Source organism: Trichechus manatus, unplaced genomic scaffold (assembly GCF_000243295.1).
Source record: "Trichechus manatus latirostris isolate Lorelei unplaced genomic scaffold, TriManLat1.0 scaffold00147, whole genome shotgun sequence".
Lineage (NCBI taxonomy): Eukaryota > Metazoa > Chordata > Mammalia > Sirenia > Trichechidae > Trichechus > Trichechus manatus.
The window spans coordinates 2899175-2915256 of record NW_004444083.1 but is presented as its reverse complement, the minus strand read 5'-3'; the positions used below and the strand labels follow the sequence as shown (position 1 = coordinate 2915256).

The window sequence follows — 16082 nt, the reverse complement described above, 5'->3', positions numbered from 1 at the left end:
ATTGTAATCCCTGGAGTAATCACTAAAAAAAAAAAAAAAAAGCAAAGAGCTACAACTAGAAAACAAGTAGATAAATTAAAATGAAATACTAAAAAAAAACTAGATTAACACAAAAGAAAGCTGGAAAGAAGGAAAAGAGTAAAAAAGAGATAAGGCAGATAAGAAGTACATGGCAAAAGGGCAGATCTAAATATAACCAAATCAATTACTTTAAATGAAAACGTACTAAACATTCATATTGAAAGGCAAAGACTGTCATACTGAATTCATTTAAAAAAAAGAAAGAAAGAAAAGCAAAAGCACCTATATGCTGCCTACAAGAACTGCACTTTAAATAAAAAGACACAAATAGATCAAAGGGAAAAGGCTGAAAAAAGATACACCACACAAACAAAAAGTCTAAGAAGGCTAGAGCTGCTATATTGATAGCACATAAAACAAATTTCAAGACAGAATGTGACACTTCATAATAAGAAAAGTTAATGTATCAGAAAGCTATAAAAATTATAAATGTATGTGATTAATAACAGAATTTCAAAATATATGAAGCAAAAACTGAAAAACTAAAGGGAGAATTAGACAAAACGTCAAACACAGCTGGAGATTTTTACACTCTCTGATTGGTGGAATAAGGCAAAATATCAGTCAAAACCCACAAGATCTGAACAACACTATCAACAGCCTTGACTTAATTGATATTCCAGGTGACACTATACATTCACCAAGACAGACCACATGCCAAGCACTAAAACAAGTCTTAACAGATTTCAAAAGATGGAAATCTTGCAGAGAGTTAACTTACAACTTAATGATAAACCATGTAGGAAAGCCCCCAAATATCTGGAAATTAAACCACACACTCTCCAATAACCCATGGGTCAAAGAAGAAATCGGAACGACATTTTAAAATATTTTCAACGGAATGATAATGAAAACACAACATATCAAAATGTATGGAATATGTTTCATACTGTGCTCCATGGAGTTTTCAATGGCTAGTTTTTCAGAAGTAGATCACCAGGCTTTTCTTCCAAGGTGCCTCTGGGTGGACTTGAATCTCCAGCCTTTGGGTTAGCAGTTGAGCATGTTAGCACCACCCGGGGACTCCATTCTATTTTAGATGTGAAATTAGCTGACAAAGCAAAGGGAAGCTTCTGGAAACTTCAAAATAAGTAAGTGACATGATGTATGATGGGCATCACTATGGCTCACCAAATATTTGCAGCTGTCTTTAACTTTCCTGCCCCTTACAAAATAAAGTATGGTCCTGTGACCACCTTGGTCAGTGAAATGTGAGTGGAAGTAGTCTGTGTCACATTGAGGGGGAAGCTTTTAGGGCAGTTTTTGATTAGGCACATTCTCTTCCTCTGTGGAAGTGACCAGGGAAGAACTTGTTGAGAGGGAATTTCCAGCAGTCCCTGAGGGGGCTATGACAAGCTCCCCTCTCACGCTCCACCCCCCTGATGTCCTGTGATAAATATCTACCACAGTGAAACCTGTGAGAGCCAGAAGGAACTCGATGGGACTGCCTCGTTTCTTCCTGTCTCACAGGTTTTCTGCCTTTGACAGGATGCGGTCTTACCACTTTTCTATCACTTGTTTTAATGGAAGATACTTGAGTTTTCCTTCTCTGACAGGTTACTGCCTTACATAGGTCCCGGCTATTGCAGGTTTTACGGTATACATGGTGGAAAAAAATCCCTTATTATCGTAAGCTTCTGAAATTTAAGGATTGTTTGTAACTGCCCCCTAAACTAACCTGACCTTACTGATACAATGGCAGTTTTCAAAGCTAACTCTGACAATAACTGAGAAGATGGATTTCAGAGGACAGAACTTGCAGGAGACTAGCCAGAAAGCTACCGTAATCCACAGATGATAAGTGCAAGCACTAGGGCAGGGACTGGGAGTTTTGAAAAGCAGCCAAAAAATCCAGAGATGCGATAGCAAGAACTGACATGAGTTGATAATGACTCTGAGATTCGAAAGGAAACCAAGAGTCTACTTGTTTTGGAGGTATGGCAAAGAGAAAGTTCTTGAAGGAAAAGCGATGACTAAGGGGAGAGAGAAAGAAGGGATTAAAGAAGGAGCTATGGGCAGCCTGGAGGAGTACATCTTGTCTAAAGCAGAGACACATCTCTATATAATGAAGGCTATAGAAGGTCATGGGCTTTGGAAGAAAACAGGCCATTGTGAATTTGACCAATCAGGCATTCACCTTCATTCACTCATTCAGCAAATAGTAAGCAACTTCACTCTTTCAACAACGGTAAATAACACAGACAAGGTCTCCACCCTAATGGGAAGCTGACAATACATTTAAACACTGCAGAAAACAGACACGATTCTGTGATTACAAAACTAGTTGCCATCAGAACAACTGTGGCTCATGGCGACTCCACGTATATCAGAGTAGAACTGTGCTCTGTAAGGTTTTCAGTGGCTCATTTTTTGCAAGTAGATTGCCAGGCCTTTCTTCTGAGGCATCTCTGGGTGGACTCAAACTGCCAGCCTTTTGGATGGCATCCAAGCAGGTTAATCATCTGCACCAGTTAAGAACACCATGATACTGAAAATGGGGCAAAAATAGTAACATAGGGCTTGTCAAAGGCAATTGGCCGCTTCAATTTTATTCAAAATCTTTATCTGGCATCCAAGTCAAAATCAGAGACTTTGATGTACAAAAAGAACCATCTTCTTTCTCCTTTAGCTTTTTCATATTTAGAGAACCAATTGTGAAAATCAATTCTCCTATTTTATTAAAAATAATAAAGTCATTGATTTTATGACCTGGTATTTTTTTCCCTTACACATTTCATTTTCTTTTTTCTTTATTGTTGTAATGTATATATAACACAACCTTTACCAATTCCACATTTTTCAGGTGTATAATTCAGTGATACCAACTGAAAAATCAACTCTCTTGACCCCAAGACAACTTTGAAAACATCCAGAATTCAGTTAATTAATAATACCTGGTAAGCACTCTGTCATGGATTGAATTATGTCCCCCTAAAAATGTGTGTATCAGTTTGGCTGGCCATGATTCCCAGCATGGTGTGGCCGTCCTCCACTTTGTGCTTGTAATTCTATGTTAAAGAAGATGGGGGTGCGACGGTAACACCACCTGAACCCAGGTCACATCCCTGATTCAATGTAAAGGGAATTTCCATGGGGTGTGGCTTGCACCACATTTTATCTTACAAGAGATAAAAGAAAAGCGAAGCAAGCGAGAGTGGAGGACCTTATATCACCAAGAAAGTAGCGCCGGGAACAGCGCGTCCTTTGGACCTGAGGTTCCTGCGCTAAGATGCCCCCAAACCAAGGGAAGACTGATGACAAGGACCCTCCTCCAGAGCCGACAGAGAAAGCCTTCCTCTGGAGCTGATGCCCTGAATTTGGGCCTGTAACCTACTAGACCGTGAGAGAATAAATTCTCTTTGTTGAAGCTATCCACTTGTGGTATTTCTGTTAGAGCAGCACTAGATGACTAAGACACATACCAAACGCTATATTAAAGAAGAAGTGTGTATATGACAGAGAGGCGGAAATGGATGGTGAAATCTGCTTTTAGATCTGCCACTTCTCAAACTTCAATGTGTATATGAATAACCTGGGGATAGTCTTAAAATGTAGACTCTGATTCAGGGGTCTAAGTGGGGGCTAAGATTCTGCATTTCTAACAAGCTCTCCGTGGAAGCAGCAGTCAAGAAATCAAACAACACATTGCATTGGGCAAATCTGCTGCAAAAGATCTCTTTAAAGGGTTCAAAAGCAAAGATGTCACTTTGAGGACTAAGGTGTGTCTGAGCCAAGCCATGGTATTTTCAATCACCTCATATGCCTGCAAAAGCTGGACAATGAATAAGAAGATCGAAGAAGAACTGATGCCTTTGAATTACGGCGTTGGCGAAGAATGTTGACTATACCATGGACTGCCAAAAGAACAGATCTGTCTTGGAAGAAGTATAGCTGGAATGCTCATTAGAAGCGAGGATGGTGAGACTTTGTCTCATGTACTTTGGACATGTTATCAGGAGGGACCAGTCCCTGGAGAAGGACATCATGCTTGGCAAAGTAGAGGGTCAGCAACAAAGAGGAAGACCCTCTATGAGATGGACTGACACAGTGGTGGCAACAATGGGGTCAAGCCTAACAATTGTGAGGATGGCACAGGACCAGGCAGCATTTCATTCCATTGTACATAGGGTTGTTATGACTCGACGCCACCTACTAACAACTCTGTGCAGGTCAAAGCTGCTTGACTCAGGGATGGCATCCAGCGAGGTTCTAGATGCTTTCGAAGTGCATTAACCTCAAGGAAGCTAACAGGTGTGCTTGACTCTTGTCCCTTTTACTACTGAGAGCTGAGAAGAGTATCTCCACCTTGTGCCACCATTTCTCATCAGGTTCATGGTATTTTTCTTTATGCAACTGGAGAACGGGATTCCAGTATGATTGTTATGTGTAGCCCCTGTACAAAGTGCTTCTAAATGGATTATCACATTAGACTCCTACAACTGCCTGAGATGGGTACCATGACTAGCCCCATTTTACAGAAGAGATGACCCAGCCCCAGAGAGGTTGGTCACTCTAGTAAATCCAGAGTCTACTCCAGAGACCAAGCTCTGAGGCATTGCCTCCTTCTTCCTGTACTCCAGCTCTCTTGCTACACAGCAGTGACTTGCAATTGACACCTGTCTCCCATAGCAAAGCTGATAAAACCAAGTCTGGCTCTGGGTGGCAAAAATGGTTTGCACTTGACTACTAACCGAAAGGTTGGCGGTTCAAACCCACCCAGTGGCACCATGGAAGAAAGGCCTAGTGATTTGCTTCAGTGAAGATTACAGCCAAGAAAACCCTATGGAGCTCAGTTTTACTCTGCAACACATGGGATAGTCATTAGTCAGAATTGACTCAATGGCAATAGGTTTGATTTTTTTGCGGGGGAGGGGTCTTCCATCAAAGTGACTCAGCTTCTGGAAAAGGCAATCAAAATTCAAATTGAGAAATCTGGAATTTGGCAAAGAGGAAGAGCATTCAGCACTGGCCTTACGGTTTGGTTTTCAGGAAGTAATGTCAGTTCATGTAAGATTATCATACGCCTCTTGGAATTCTTGGACACTGTCACTTCATCACAGCACCTGCTGTCATCACTCACAAGGATGGCAGGAGAAGGTTCTATAAGAACCCTCCCTGGCAATGGGGAAAAGCTACTATGTACCACCCGGTGTTCTTCTGTGAATCCTAGTAAATGGTTTAATAAATGTTCCTTTTATTATCCGACCAAGAGGAGATCCTAATTCAATGCAGCTAACAGAAATGTGCATGTACGCAGCAGCTCTCAAACTTGACTACACAGAGAAATCTCTACTGACACCTGAATCCCCACCACTAGAGATTCGGATGTAACTGGCGTGGCATGATGGGCATCGGGATTTTTAGAGCTTCTCGGCTGATTCCAATGTCTAGCCACAGTTGAGAATCACTGGCATAAAAGACAGTGGGAAGGCTGTAATATTCACTCTACAGCCAAAAACAAAACAAACCGAAAAATGTGGCGGGAGGGTCTTCACTCAGTATCAGGGTTTTGCCTACTTACATGGTCCACACAGGTCCAGGACACTAATATTAATGCATGTAAGATTCTAACTGCAAGTAAATGATCCCCTGCAATCAATGACCAACTCATAGTTCCCATTTGCCATTTGATAACCAACTACTGCAGATGTCAATGGCACTGCTCCAAAGCAGACGTCCTTAACCTGGGGATGGAATTCAGATGGTCTGTGAACCTGGAAGGTCCTTGGGTGGTGCAAATCATTGGCGCTCAGCTACAGCCGACAAGTTGGTGGTTCAAATCCACTCAGGGGTGCCTCGAATGAAAGGCCTGGCAATCTACTTCTATAAGATTACAGCCATTGAAAACTCTGTGGAGTGCAGTTCTACTCTGACACACATGGGGTCGTCATGAGTCAGAATCGACTTGACAGCAACAAATTTGCTTTTGGGGTTTGGTGGACTTGAATGGGAAAAAATAACATTTTTATTTTAAGTTCAGCATTTTCTTCATTTATGAATACAGGCAGACACACACACACAAAAACCCCCGCAGTATTAGCGATTGTTGAGAGTTTGCACCCATAGAAACCTCTGGTATTTTTATGTTACATTTCAGTGTTTGCAGTTATCTCAAAATACCATTTACAGTCATCCCTACAGTTGTGTTAACATACCTGCTGTCAGATCTATAGTTACTTAACTCATTCATAACGTTGCACACATACTACTATATCTTGACTTCAATATCTGGTATTTCAGTGAAACTGATTCTGGTTTAATTGTATTTTATGCATTTAACAACGTTATTCTGAGAAGAGGTCCAAATGCTTCACTGGAGCCAAAGGGGTCCATTGCAGAAGAAAGGGCAAGGCCTGCTCTGGACACGCTGCCCAAACAAGCCAGATACTGCAGGTTTGCATTCAAGGCCACCTCTGAGAAGGGAGTCTCAGGGGGAGCCACTTTGGACCACAGTCGGGTCTTGTTTTCTCCTGCGTTTCCGCAGATAAGATTTAGCCTGAAAAGCCAGTTCAACGTAGCAGAGAAAAGGATGGGCTTTCTCTTTCCCCTCAGCTGCCTCTTGCTCTTGGCATTTCAGAGTGCCCCAACTGCCAGACCGGTAATGCGAGCTTCCAAATTAATCAAAACACACAGCGCCCGGTTCAAGCCCAGGCAGACAAGCCCGGGAGCCAGACAAGCTCTCTCCTCTGGTGACCCCCGGGCCCCAACTCCCCAGGCCGGCCCGTCACCCCGCCTGCCCCACCCTTGGGTACTATCCTTCCCCTAGTCCCCTTACCCTTACTTCCTCGGTAGATGTCCAGGCCCCTTCGCCCACCCAGATGGCATCAGGGATTGCCCAGCCTGAGCCGGTGGGCGCCTTACCTCGGGGAACGCCCGCAGCGCTGGGAGTCGCCTCCTTGCCCGCGGGGCGCGCACCTCCCTGCTCCCCGCGCACCAGCCGCACGCAACCCGGCCGCCTCTCCGCGGCGCTCTAACCGCCAAGTCTGGCTGCTGTAAACTTGAGGCGAGTTGGAGAAGCAGAAAAGCGGCTAGAGGGCAGCGGCGCGGGAGCCGAGAGCGCGCGGGGCCGCCGGAGTGTATTCGCCCTGCGCGCCTCCCGCTTAATCTGAGGACGGCCGCTGGCCACTCCCTCCAACCTACTACGCAGCGCCTCCCCACCGCACACCTCCAAACTCCCCACCTCCGACCCGCACCCCCCACCCACCAAGGCCCCAGGACCCTGGGAGCATCACCTCCCTAACCCCGGGCCCTGGGTCCGCGCCCACCTGCCCACAGGATCTCACCCCTTGCTCGCCTCCTGGGCACGATGCCCGGGTCGGAGGGACACCGCCTGGTCAGTTGGGAGGGGGGGACGAGGGCGGGACCTGCCCCACTTCTTCCCTCCCGCGGAGCCTCGGCCAAAGCGACTGTGGGGAGAGACGACGGCGCGGCTGAACCCTACAAAACCCGCCCTGGCGCGCCGGCTCGGCCAGCCTCACGGCCGGGGCGCCCAGCCTGCGCCGCGCAGGGACTGACTGGCCGGAAGCCTGCGGGTCCCCGGGCGCTCCCGGGCCCCGCGCGGGTGGCCACCATGCTCTCTGGGACGAAGCCGAGGCCGCCGGCGCTCCTGCTGCGGCTCCTGCTGGTGCTCCTGGCGGCGGCGCCCGCAGCGGGCAAGGTGAGTGCGGGGCTGCGCGACCCCACCTTGCGCCTTCGGTCACGGGGTCCTGGAGGCCAGAGCCCACCCGCAGGGCGCCGTCTTGCCCCGCCGCCTGGCAGTGCGGTGGCTCCCGGCTCTGTGCGGGTCCCTGGGCGGGCAACGTGCCTGAAAGCTCGCGGGGATGCCCAGGGAACAGGTGGAATTCGCCTGGGGCAGGGATGAGAAGGACGTGGCGGGGCGGAAGCTTGTGCCGGTCCCTAGGGGTTATGGATGGGGGGCGAGTGCTTCAGAGGTCAGCGAAAAAATAAATACTCCTCAGGGACGAATACGTGAGAGAGAGAGACACGCGGTGTCACTGATGGTGAATCAGAGCAGGCAGCATGGGCACACACAGGGCTGGGAGTAGAAATCTCCCTTTAAATCCCAGCGTGGCCAGGTCCCAGCTGTGTGTGACCTCACACTGAACTCTGACCTGTTTGGTCTCGGTTTCTTCCTAGTCAAAACTTGCCCTCCAATGCACTATCGGTAAGATGGGGGAAGTAACATGCCGTCAATGAAAAATTAGAAGTACCGTAGAAAGAGAACTCATGTTAGGATATATTAAGCAGTCTATCACTTTGACCAGTATTCAGATTTTAAACAATCCTGGGTTCATTTAAATCCACCCCTATAGTTTTTATTCTTTTCCACTAAAAAAAAATTAGGTGTCCTCAAAACTATTTCGGCTTCCAGAGTTAACTTACTTGTGAAAGTTGAAATTTAACTTTTCAGATGTCTTGTGTTATTTTTACCCTTAAAAAATTAATCTGGGGGTGATAGCCCATGGTGTAATTTTCATTTCCAAGGATGAGCAGATGTTTTACAAATTTTAACAATAAGTTATTATTGGAAATTGATAGTTGTAAAAATACTTATATTACATGAAGAGCTTCTTAGAAACTCTGGCCACAAATACTCCAAAAGTGTTTTCTATTTAAATTAAATTTTAAATTAAGACATTGCAAATGAAGCTAAAACGTCCTTAAGCACTCATATACCTCTCCCAGTCTCTCCGCAGAAGTATCCCTTATTACCACTTTCCTTTCTTTCCAGACATTTTCTATTTACCTACACATATATGGACCCATAGACAATATAGTGTTTTTGTTTGTGTTTTTTAACATAAATGATACCAGGCTATGTATATATATATGTATTTTTGCAACCTACAAATCTTTTTATGTCAGTATTTAAGGTCTACCTGTCAGTATTTAAGGTCTACCTCTTTTTCTTGTTGCTCTGCTGCATTGTTTTCCACATAATATACCAAAGTTAATTGAATTTTTCTACTATCGATCTACATTTTAATTATTTTGAGTGTTTTGCTATTACAGTCTAAAGGATTTTTTGTAAGTCATGTATCCTCTCTTCCTGTAGCTGGTTCTCACAAAAATGCACTTTGCATAAACTAGCAATGCCCAACCCAGGTAGCTAAATACTTCTTGGCATGATAAATAAATCTCATCTAAATCAGTGGGGATTATCTACCACCTTTAACTCAGGAATAAATAAATCCAAAAAGTAAAAACCTCAAAATAATTATATGTTATGGGGAGGCTTGGGGAAGAGTTTCAGAAGAAAGTTTGCACATCTTTCTGGGCTCCAAAGAAGAGGAGAGAAATAGGGAGAAGGTGCTGGGGGAGGAAGGGAGGAGTTACACGTGTTAGGATCAGCCTACAGAATGGATGCTCCATGACCATTCAACCTCTGATTACACTAACTTCAGTTACAGTATCATATTTTCTTGATATTTTTCCTATGCAAAATTTTCTGTTTTGAGTTTGGCTAAATCTTGGGGACTTCTTGTTGACGCTACAGTTAATTCATTTGTATTTTTTTTATACTCACTTGAAATAAGTCTTTGTTAAAAGTTACGAGGATTATCAATTCCATCGTATCTTCTGAATTACATGGAACGTATGTCATTAGAAATTATGAAATGTGCTTTCATCTTATGAAGAAAAGGAATCACAAGTTAACTGATACTTGGCTCATATGTTGTGAACATGGATCCCCCCACGGGGTAACTGGTGTTGGGCAAAGCACTGTACCTCTCTGAACCTCGGTTTTCTCATCTGTAGAGTGGGGGAGTTGAAATGCCTACTGGGGTCAGCAGGTGATACAATGACTGAAGCAGAAGTGAGGAGGAGGACAGGTGCTCTTTGATGCCAATTGTTGGCCTTCTAGAATTCTGTAGCTTCAGACTTCCTGTTTTTCAGGAGATAAACTGGACATCTAGTTACTTGAGAAATCTCTCTAATTTTAAGTATTAGCAGCTAAATCAAAACTTTCCAAAATAGCACAGTGTGGGCCAAACAACGTATAAGTGAGGGCTAAATTTAGCCTTTGGATCATCATATTTATAATCTTTTTGCTATATTAGCTAAGGACATGATTTTCTCTAAATGTCTTTAATTCTACTTTAACAGTTCTCAAAGCATGGGGATATCAGTGGTGTGACCCTACGTGCTGAGTCTAGACTGGGAGGAACTGTCCACCCACACAATTTGTACTGAAGCACGCAGAGTACAACCTCTCTGTTGCTTTGCTGCAGACATCCAGTTCCAGGCCTGGTACCACAGAGCACCCCCAAATTATAACTGTTCCCAGAGCCCAGCTCACTCTGCTGACACTAGATATGGGAGTGAAGCTATGCCAGAGCTCCTTTGCTGATCTCTGAATAAGATGAGGTTCATGATTTGAGATATTGTGGTTTACCCTTCCTCTTTTTTGCCTTAAAATCCCAGACAGGGCAGAAATATGGCAAACAAATATCAAGAGTTGAACAACAGCTGCATTTGAGAAGTATATACTTTAGCACCTGGTTTCTTTTTAAGTTTAAAAATTAAGTTGACTTAGGAAGTATTTCAAACAAACAAAGGTAATGTAAAAGACGTCAATTTATCTATCCTTGAGGTTAATCAAATGTTAATAGATGTTGACTTGTTTGCTTTCAGATCTTTCCCTTTAGGAAAAAAAATATATATATACATATAAGTACAGAAAAAGTCATACACATATTCTTTGCCTCCTCTTCTATTCCAGGACATTTGTGTATATCATTCCTGTACACGTTTTTGTATTTATACTCCATATGTCTGTAAGTGTAGTCTCCATGAAAAATATATACATTTTTGCTTTGTAGTTTTTTAAATGTAATAAATCATTTCATATTACACATATCTATTAGAGCTTGTGATTATCACTCAGTATTATGTTTTTGGATTTTATCCGTGTTAATATATATAGATTTAATCTATTTGTAGTAAGAAACCCTGGTGGTGCAGTGGTTAAAGGAGCTCAGCGGCTAACCGAAAGGTTGGTCATTCGAACCCACCGGCTGCTCCATGGGAGAAAGATGTGGTAGTCTGCACCTGTAAGGATTACAGCCTTGGAAACTCTATGGGTAGTTCTACTCTGTCCTATAGGGTCGCTATGAGTCGGAATTGACTTGATTTCAACTAGTAGTAATAGCTGCTGCATAGTACACAACTATATTAACAAAGCTCAGCTTATTTTCCCATGCCTGGAAACACAGTAAGTTCGTTTCCAGGTTTTCGATTTATAAAGTTGCATGCACATCTTTGAATATGTATCATTGTGACAACTAGCATATGAATTCCCAGGAGCCTCACAGAGAAAGTACATTTTTTATTTTATTATTGTTGTGTGCCATCAAGTCGATTCCAACTCATAGCTACCCTATATGACAGGGTAGAACTGCCCCATAGAGTTTCCTAGGCTGTAATCTTTACAGATGCAGACTACCACATCTTTCTCCTATGGAGCAGCCGGTGGGTTCGAATGGGTCTTTTCACCTGCGTTTGAACCTTTTGGTTCGCAGCCGAGCGTTTAAACATTGCACCACCAATTGATCTCTAAAAGAGTTGTACCAGCGTGTACCAGAGTATCTACTTGCCCATAGCCTCAGTAAAACGTGATATGCTTAGATGCTAAGGAATGTAAGATGGGATGTTGTTTTGACTAGTGAGTTTGAGAACCTTTCCATATTTTAATTGGCTATTTACTTCACGTACCAGTCTTTGCCCATTTATCTACCGTGGCCTTTGCCTTTTGTTGTTAATGTATTAGGAGTTATTTATATATTTGGATACCTAACCTTTGTCATGTATATAGATAGCAAATATTTTATTCCAATCTGTGGTTTGTCTTTCATATATTTGTTGGTGCCTTAATGTATAACATTTCTTCACTGTAATCTCAAGCTTATACACCTTTTCTTGCTGTTTTATATTTTGCATCTTATTAAAGAAATTTTGTCTTTCCCTAGTATTCTAAAAATGATCTTTTTTTTTAAGTTTTACAGTTTAGCTTTTTTATATTTAGGTGTCTTAATCCTGTAATTCTTTTAATCTGATTTTACCTTTTTCCACGTAGGTAACAAGGTGTCTCAATATTATTTATTGAATGGTCCATTCTTTTCCTCACTGTTTTACAATCTTACATCTTTGATATATCAAGCACCCATTCATATCTGATTCTGTTTGTAAGCTCATTATTCTATTTTATTGTTTTTTTGGTTTGTTTCTGACCTCTACATCATTACCACACTGTTTTTGATCATCACATCTATACTAAGTATATATCTGGTAGGACAATACCTTATTGTTATTATTATTTAAAATTGTCACGAATATTCTTTCCTCTTTGCTCTTCCGGATAAATGTTTTAAAAATAATATTTTATTGTATTTTTGGTGAAGGTTTTTACAGCAGTTTAGGTTCCCATTCGACAATTTCTACACAAATTGTTCAGTAACAATAGTTACATTCTTCACAATGCGTGAACATTCTCATTATTTCCATTCTGGTTTTTCCTTTTCCATTAATCTACTTTCCATACCCTACTTACGTTCTCATCTTTGTTTTAAGGTAATTGTTGACCATTTGATCATATATAGGGTGATTTTTTTTTAAAGAAGCACCATACTTAACGGGTGATACTCATTATTTTTCGAGCCAATTTATTATTTAGCTACAAGGTGACTTCAGGGGCTGGTTTCAGTTCATTTGAATTGTTTCTTAGGGCAATATTCTCAGGGAGTTCTCCAGTCTCAACCAGTCCAGTAGGTCTAGTTTTTTGTTTTTTTAGAGATTTGAGGTTCAGTCCCACATTTTTCTCCCATTCTATCAGGGTCCATCTATTGTGGTCCTGGTTAACACGGTAGGTAGTGGTATTTGGGCACCATCTGGTTATGGTCTCACAGTAGATAAGGCTGTGGTTCCAGTAGACTATTTGTTCTGTAGACTAGTTTTTTATTTAAGTCTTGGGTTTCCTTCTTTCTCTTTTGCTCTGGACAAGTAGAGACCAGTAGTTGTCTTCTGGATAAATTTTAGAATCTACTTGTAAATGTTCCATGTTGGGATATTGACTGGTATTGCATCGAACAGGTAGATTAATTTTCTAACTGCTTATTGCTGGTGCATCTTTAAATGTTGATCTTGGGTCTAACCACCCCACTGACCTCTCTTATTATTTCTAATAGGTTGTAAATTCTCTTAGATTTTCTAGGTAGCTGGTCATATTGTGAGTGAATAATTACAGCTTTTCTTTCTTTTTAATCCATATATCATTATTTTCTTGTCTTACTGTGCCAAGTAGCATTTCTAGTCTCATTACTGACTTTGAAAGTAATGCTTCCACCATTTTATTGTTTGCTGTAGATTTCTAGTAGTTTGTGCTTTCCAGGTTTTTCTCCCATAGAGCTGCTGGTGGGTTTGAACTGCCAGCCTTTCAGTTAGCAGCCAAGCACTTGACCACTGCACCACCAAGGGTCCTTTTTATTAGGTGAATGCCCATGTAAAGACCATTCAGATCAAGGGGCAGAGCATTGCCAGCATCCAGAAGCCTCCCTTGCATCCATCCTAAGTACAATCCCCTTTCTCTTCTCCTAAAAAAAAAAAAAGTATCTGATTTCTTGTAATCACTTCCTTGCTGCTCTTTGTATTTCACCATGTAAATATGTACCCTAAATGCTGTATGTTGATTTTGCCTGTTCTGAACTTTATGTTTGTGGATTCATACAGTATATATTCTTTTGTGCTTCATCTTCTTTCATTCAACATTATGATTGTGAGACCCATCTGTCTAGTTGTATGTAGCTATAGATCATTCATTTTCATTGCTGTATAGTATTCCATTGTATGAATAAACCACCATGTATTTATCCATTCTGCAGTTGATGAGTGGTTTCCAGCTTGAGACCATTACAAATAATGTTGCCTTAGGCAGCATTAACATGTACTTGGAGCACATGTGTTTACATTTTTGTTGGGTATATGCCTTATAGGGAAATTCCTGGTTCATAGGGTATGCTGATATTCAACTATAGTACATAATGCCAAATAATTTTCCTGAAGTGGGTTGTACTGTTTTAGACTTTCACGGTTTATTATACTTCCAGCTGCGCTGTATCTTTGCCAGCTCTTGGTCTGGTCAAACTTTTGATTTTAGTTATTCTGTGTAGATATGGCTTTGTTATTTTAATTTGCATTTCCTTAATTACAGATAAGATTGAATGCTTTCTCATATGTTGATTGGCCATTTTGATACTCTCTTTTGTTTAGTGCCTGTCTAAATTCTTCAAAGACTTTTCTATTGATATGTAGGAATTCTTTATACTGGATAGGAAACATGTATCAGTTACATACATTGTACATATATCCTTCCATCTGTGACTTGCATTTGCATTCTCTTAATGTTGTCTTTCAATATGCAGAAGTTTTGAATTTTAATATGGTGAAATGTATCAGTAGTTTCACTTATAGCTAGAGCTTTTGAGTCCTATTTTAAAAAATCATGTTTCACTCTGAGGTCGTAAAGATAGTCTCCTCAATTAAATTCTGAAAACATTACTGTTTCACTTATCACACTTAGATATACAAGCTTCATGGAACTGATTTTTGTATGTGGTGTAAGTTAGAGGTTAAGGTTTTTGTTATTTTTAGTTGTTTTTAATACAGATATACTGTTGTCCCAGAATGATTTATTGAAAAGTGCACCTTTTTTCCCATTGATTTTTATTTGATTTGTCATAAATCAAATGTTCCTGTATGGGTAGGTCTGTTTCTGGGCTCTCTTCTGTTCCATTTTTCTGTTTGTCTATTTGCCAGTGTTACACTGTCTTCATTGCTATAGCTTTATAAACAAGTCTTGATATCCAGTAGAGCAAAGCCTCCCATCTTGTTCTTCTTCAAAGGAGTCTTGCCAATTTTTGATCCTTTACTTTTCCATATAAATTTAGTCAAATTCTCAAAAAAAAAAAGTCTATGGGGTTTTAATTGCAACTCCTATTTCTGTATCTATACATCGATTTGTGGAGAATTAACGTATTTGCAGTAGGGAATCTTCTAATTCATAAAAATGCTATATAATTCTCCTTTTATTTAGAGCTTTAATTTCTCAGTTTAGAGTTTTCTATGTCTTTTATTTCTAAATATTTCATGTTCTGATGTTATTATAAACAGCATCTTTTTAAATTTCATAATCTAACTATTGAAGAGACAGAGAAATATAGTTGGTGTTTATATTTTGAACTCGATCAAGCATTTGCTAAACCTACTCATTAGTTCTAGTAATTTATCCCCACATTATTTTGGGAATTTACTTTGTATACTCTCATATTATCCATGAATATGACATTTTTATTTCTTCCTTTCTAAACCTTGTGTATCTATTTCTTTCTCTTGATCAATTGTACCCTCCAGTACAATGTTGAAGAGAAGTCGTGAGAGTAGGTATCTTGGTATTGTTCTTCATCTCAAAAAGAAAGCTTTCAACATTTCAGCGTTAAGTATGATATTGAATATTTTTTATATATTTTGTTGTTGTTGTTTGGTGCTGTCTCTTCCAACTCACAGAGACCCTATGCACAACAGAACGGAAACACTGCCTGATCCTACGCCATCCTCATAGTCATTAATATGTTTGAGCCCATTGTTACAGCCACTTCGTCAGTCCATCTCATTGAAGGTCTTCTTTTTTGCTGACCCTCTACTTTACCAAGCATGATGTCCTCCTGCAGGGATTGGTGCCTCTGATAATATGTTCAAGTACATGAGACAAAGTCTTGCCATCCTCTCCTCTAAGAAGCATTCTGACTGCACTTCTTCCAAGACAGATTTGTTCGTTCTTCTGGCAGCCCATGGTATATTCAGTATACTTCACCAACACGATAATTCAAATGCATCAATTCTTCTTGGGTCTGCCTTATTCATTGTCCAGTTCTCACATGCATATGAGGTGATTGAAAAGACCATGGCTTGGGTCAGGCACACCTTAGTCTTCAAAGTGACATCTTTTT

General features: G+C 41.2%; 2 protein-coding genes across 2 annotated transcripts in view; one reads left to right on the top strand and one right to left on the bottom strand.

Moving 5' to 3' along the window:
• COL4A4 (collagen type IV alpha 4 chain) overlaps positions 1 to 7653 on the bottom strand; it is a 140876-nt gene extending 133223 nt beyond the window's left edge. Inside the window, exon 1 of the mRNA XM_023740119.1 lies at positions 7523 to 7653. Coding sequence (XP_023595887.1) covers positions 7523 to 7653 — 131 coding nt within the window. The remainder of the gene's footprint in view (positions 1 to 7522) is intronic.
• COL4A3 (collagen type IV alpha 3 chain) overlaps positions 7652 to 16082 on the top strand; it is a 167164-nt gene continuing 158733 nt past the window's right edge. The window contains exon 1 of the mRNA XM_004385834.3: positions 7652 to 7738. Within this exon, the coding sequence (XP_004385891.1) occupies positions 7652 to 7738 (87 nt within the window). The remainder of the gene's footprint in view (positions 7739 to 16082) is intronic.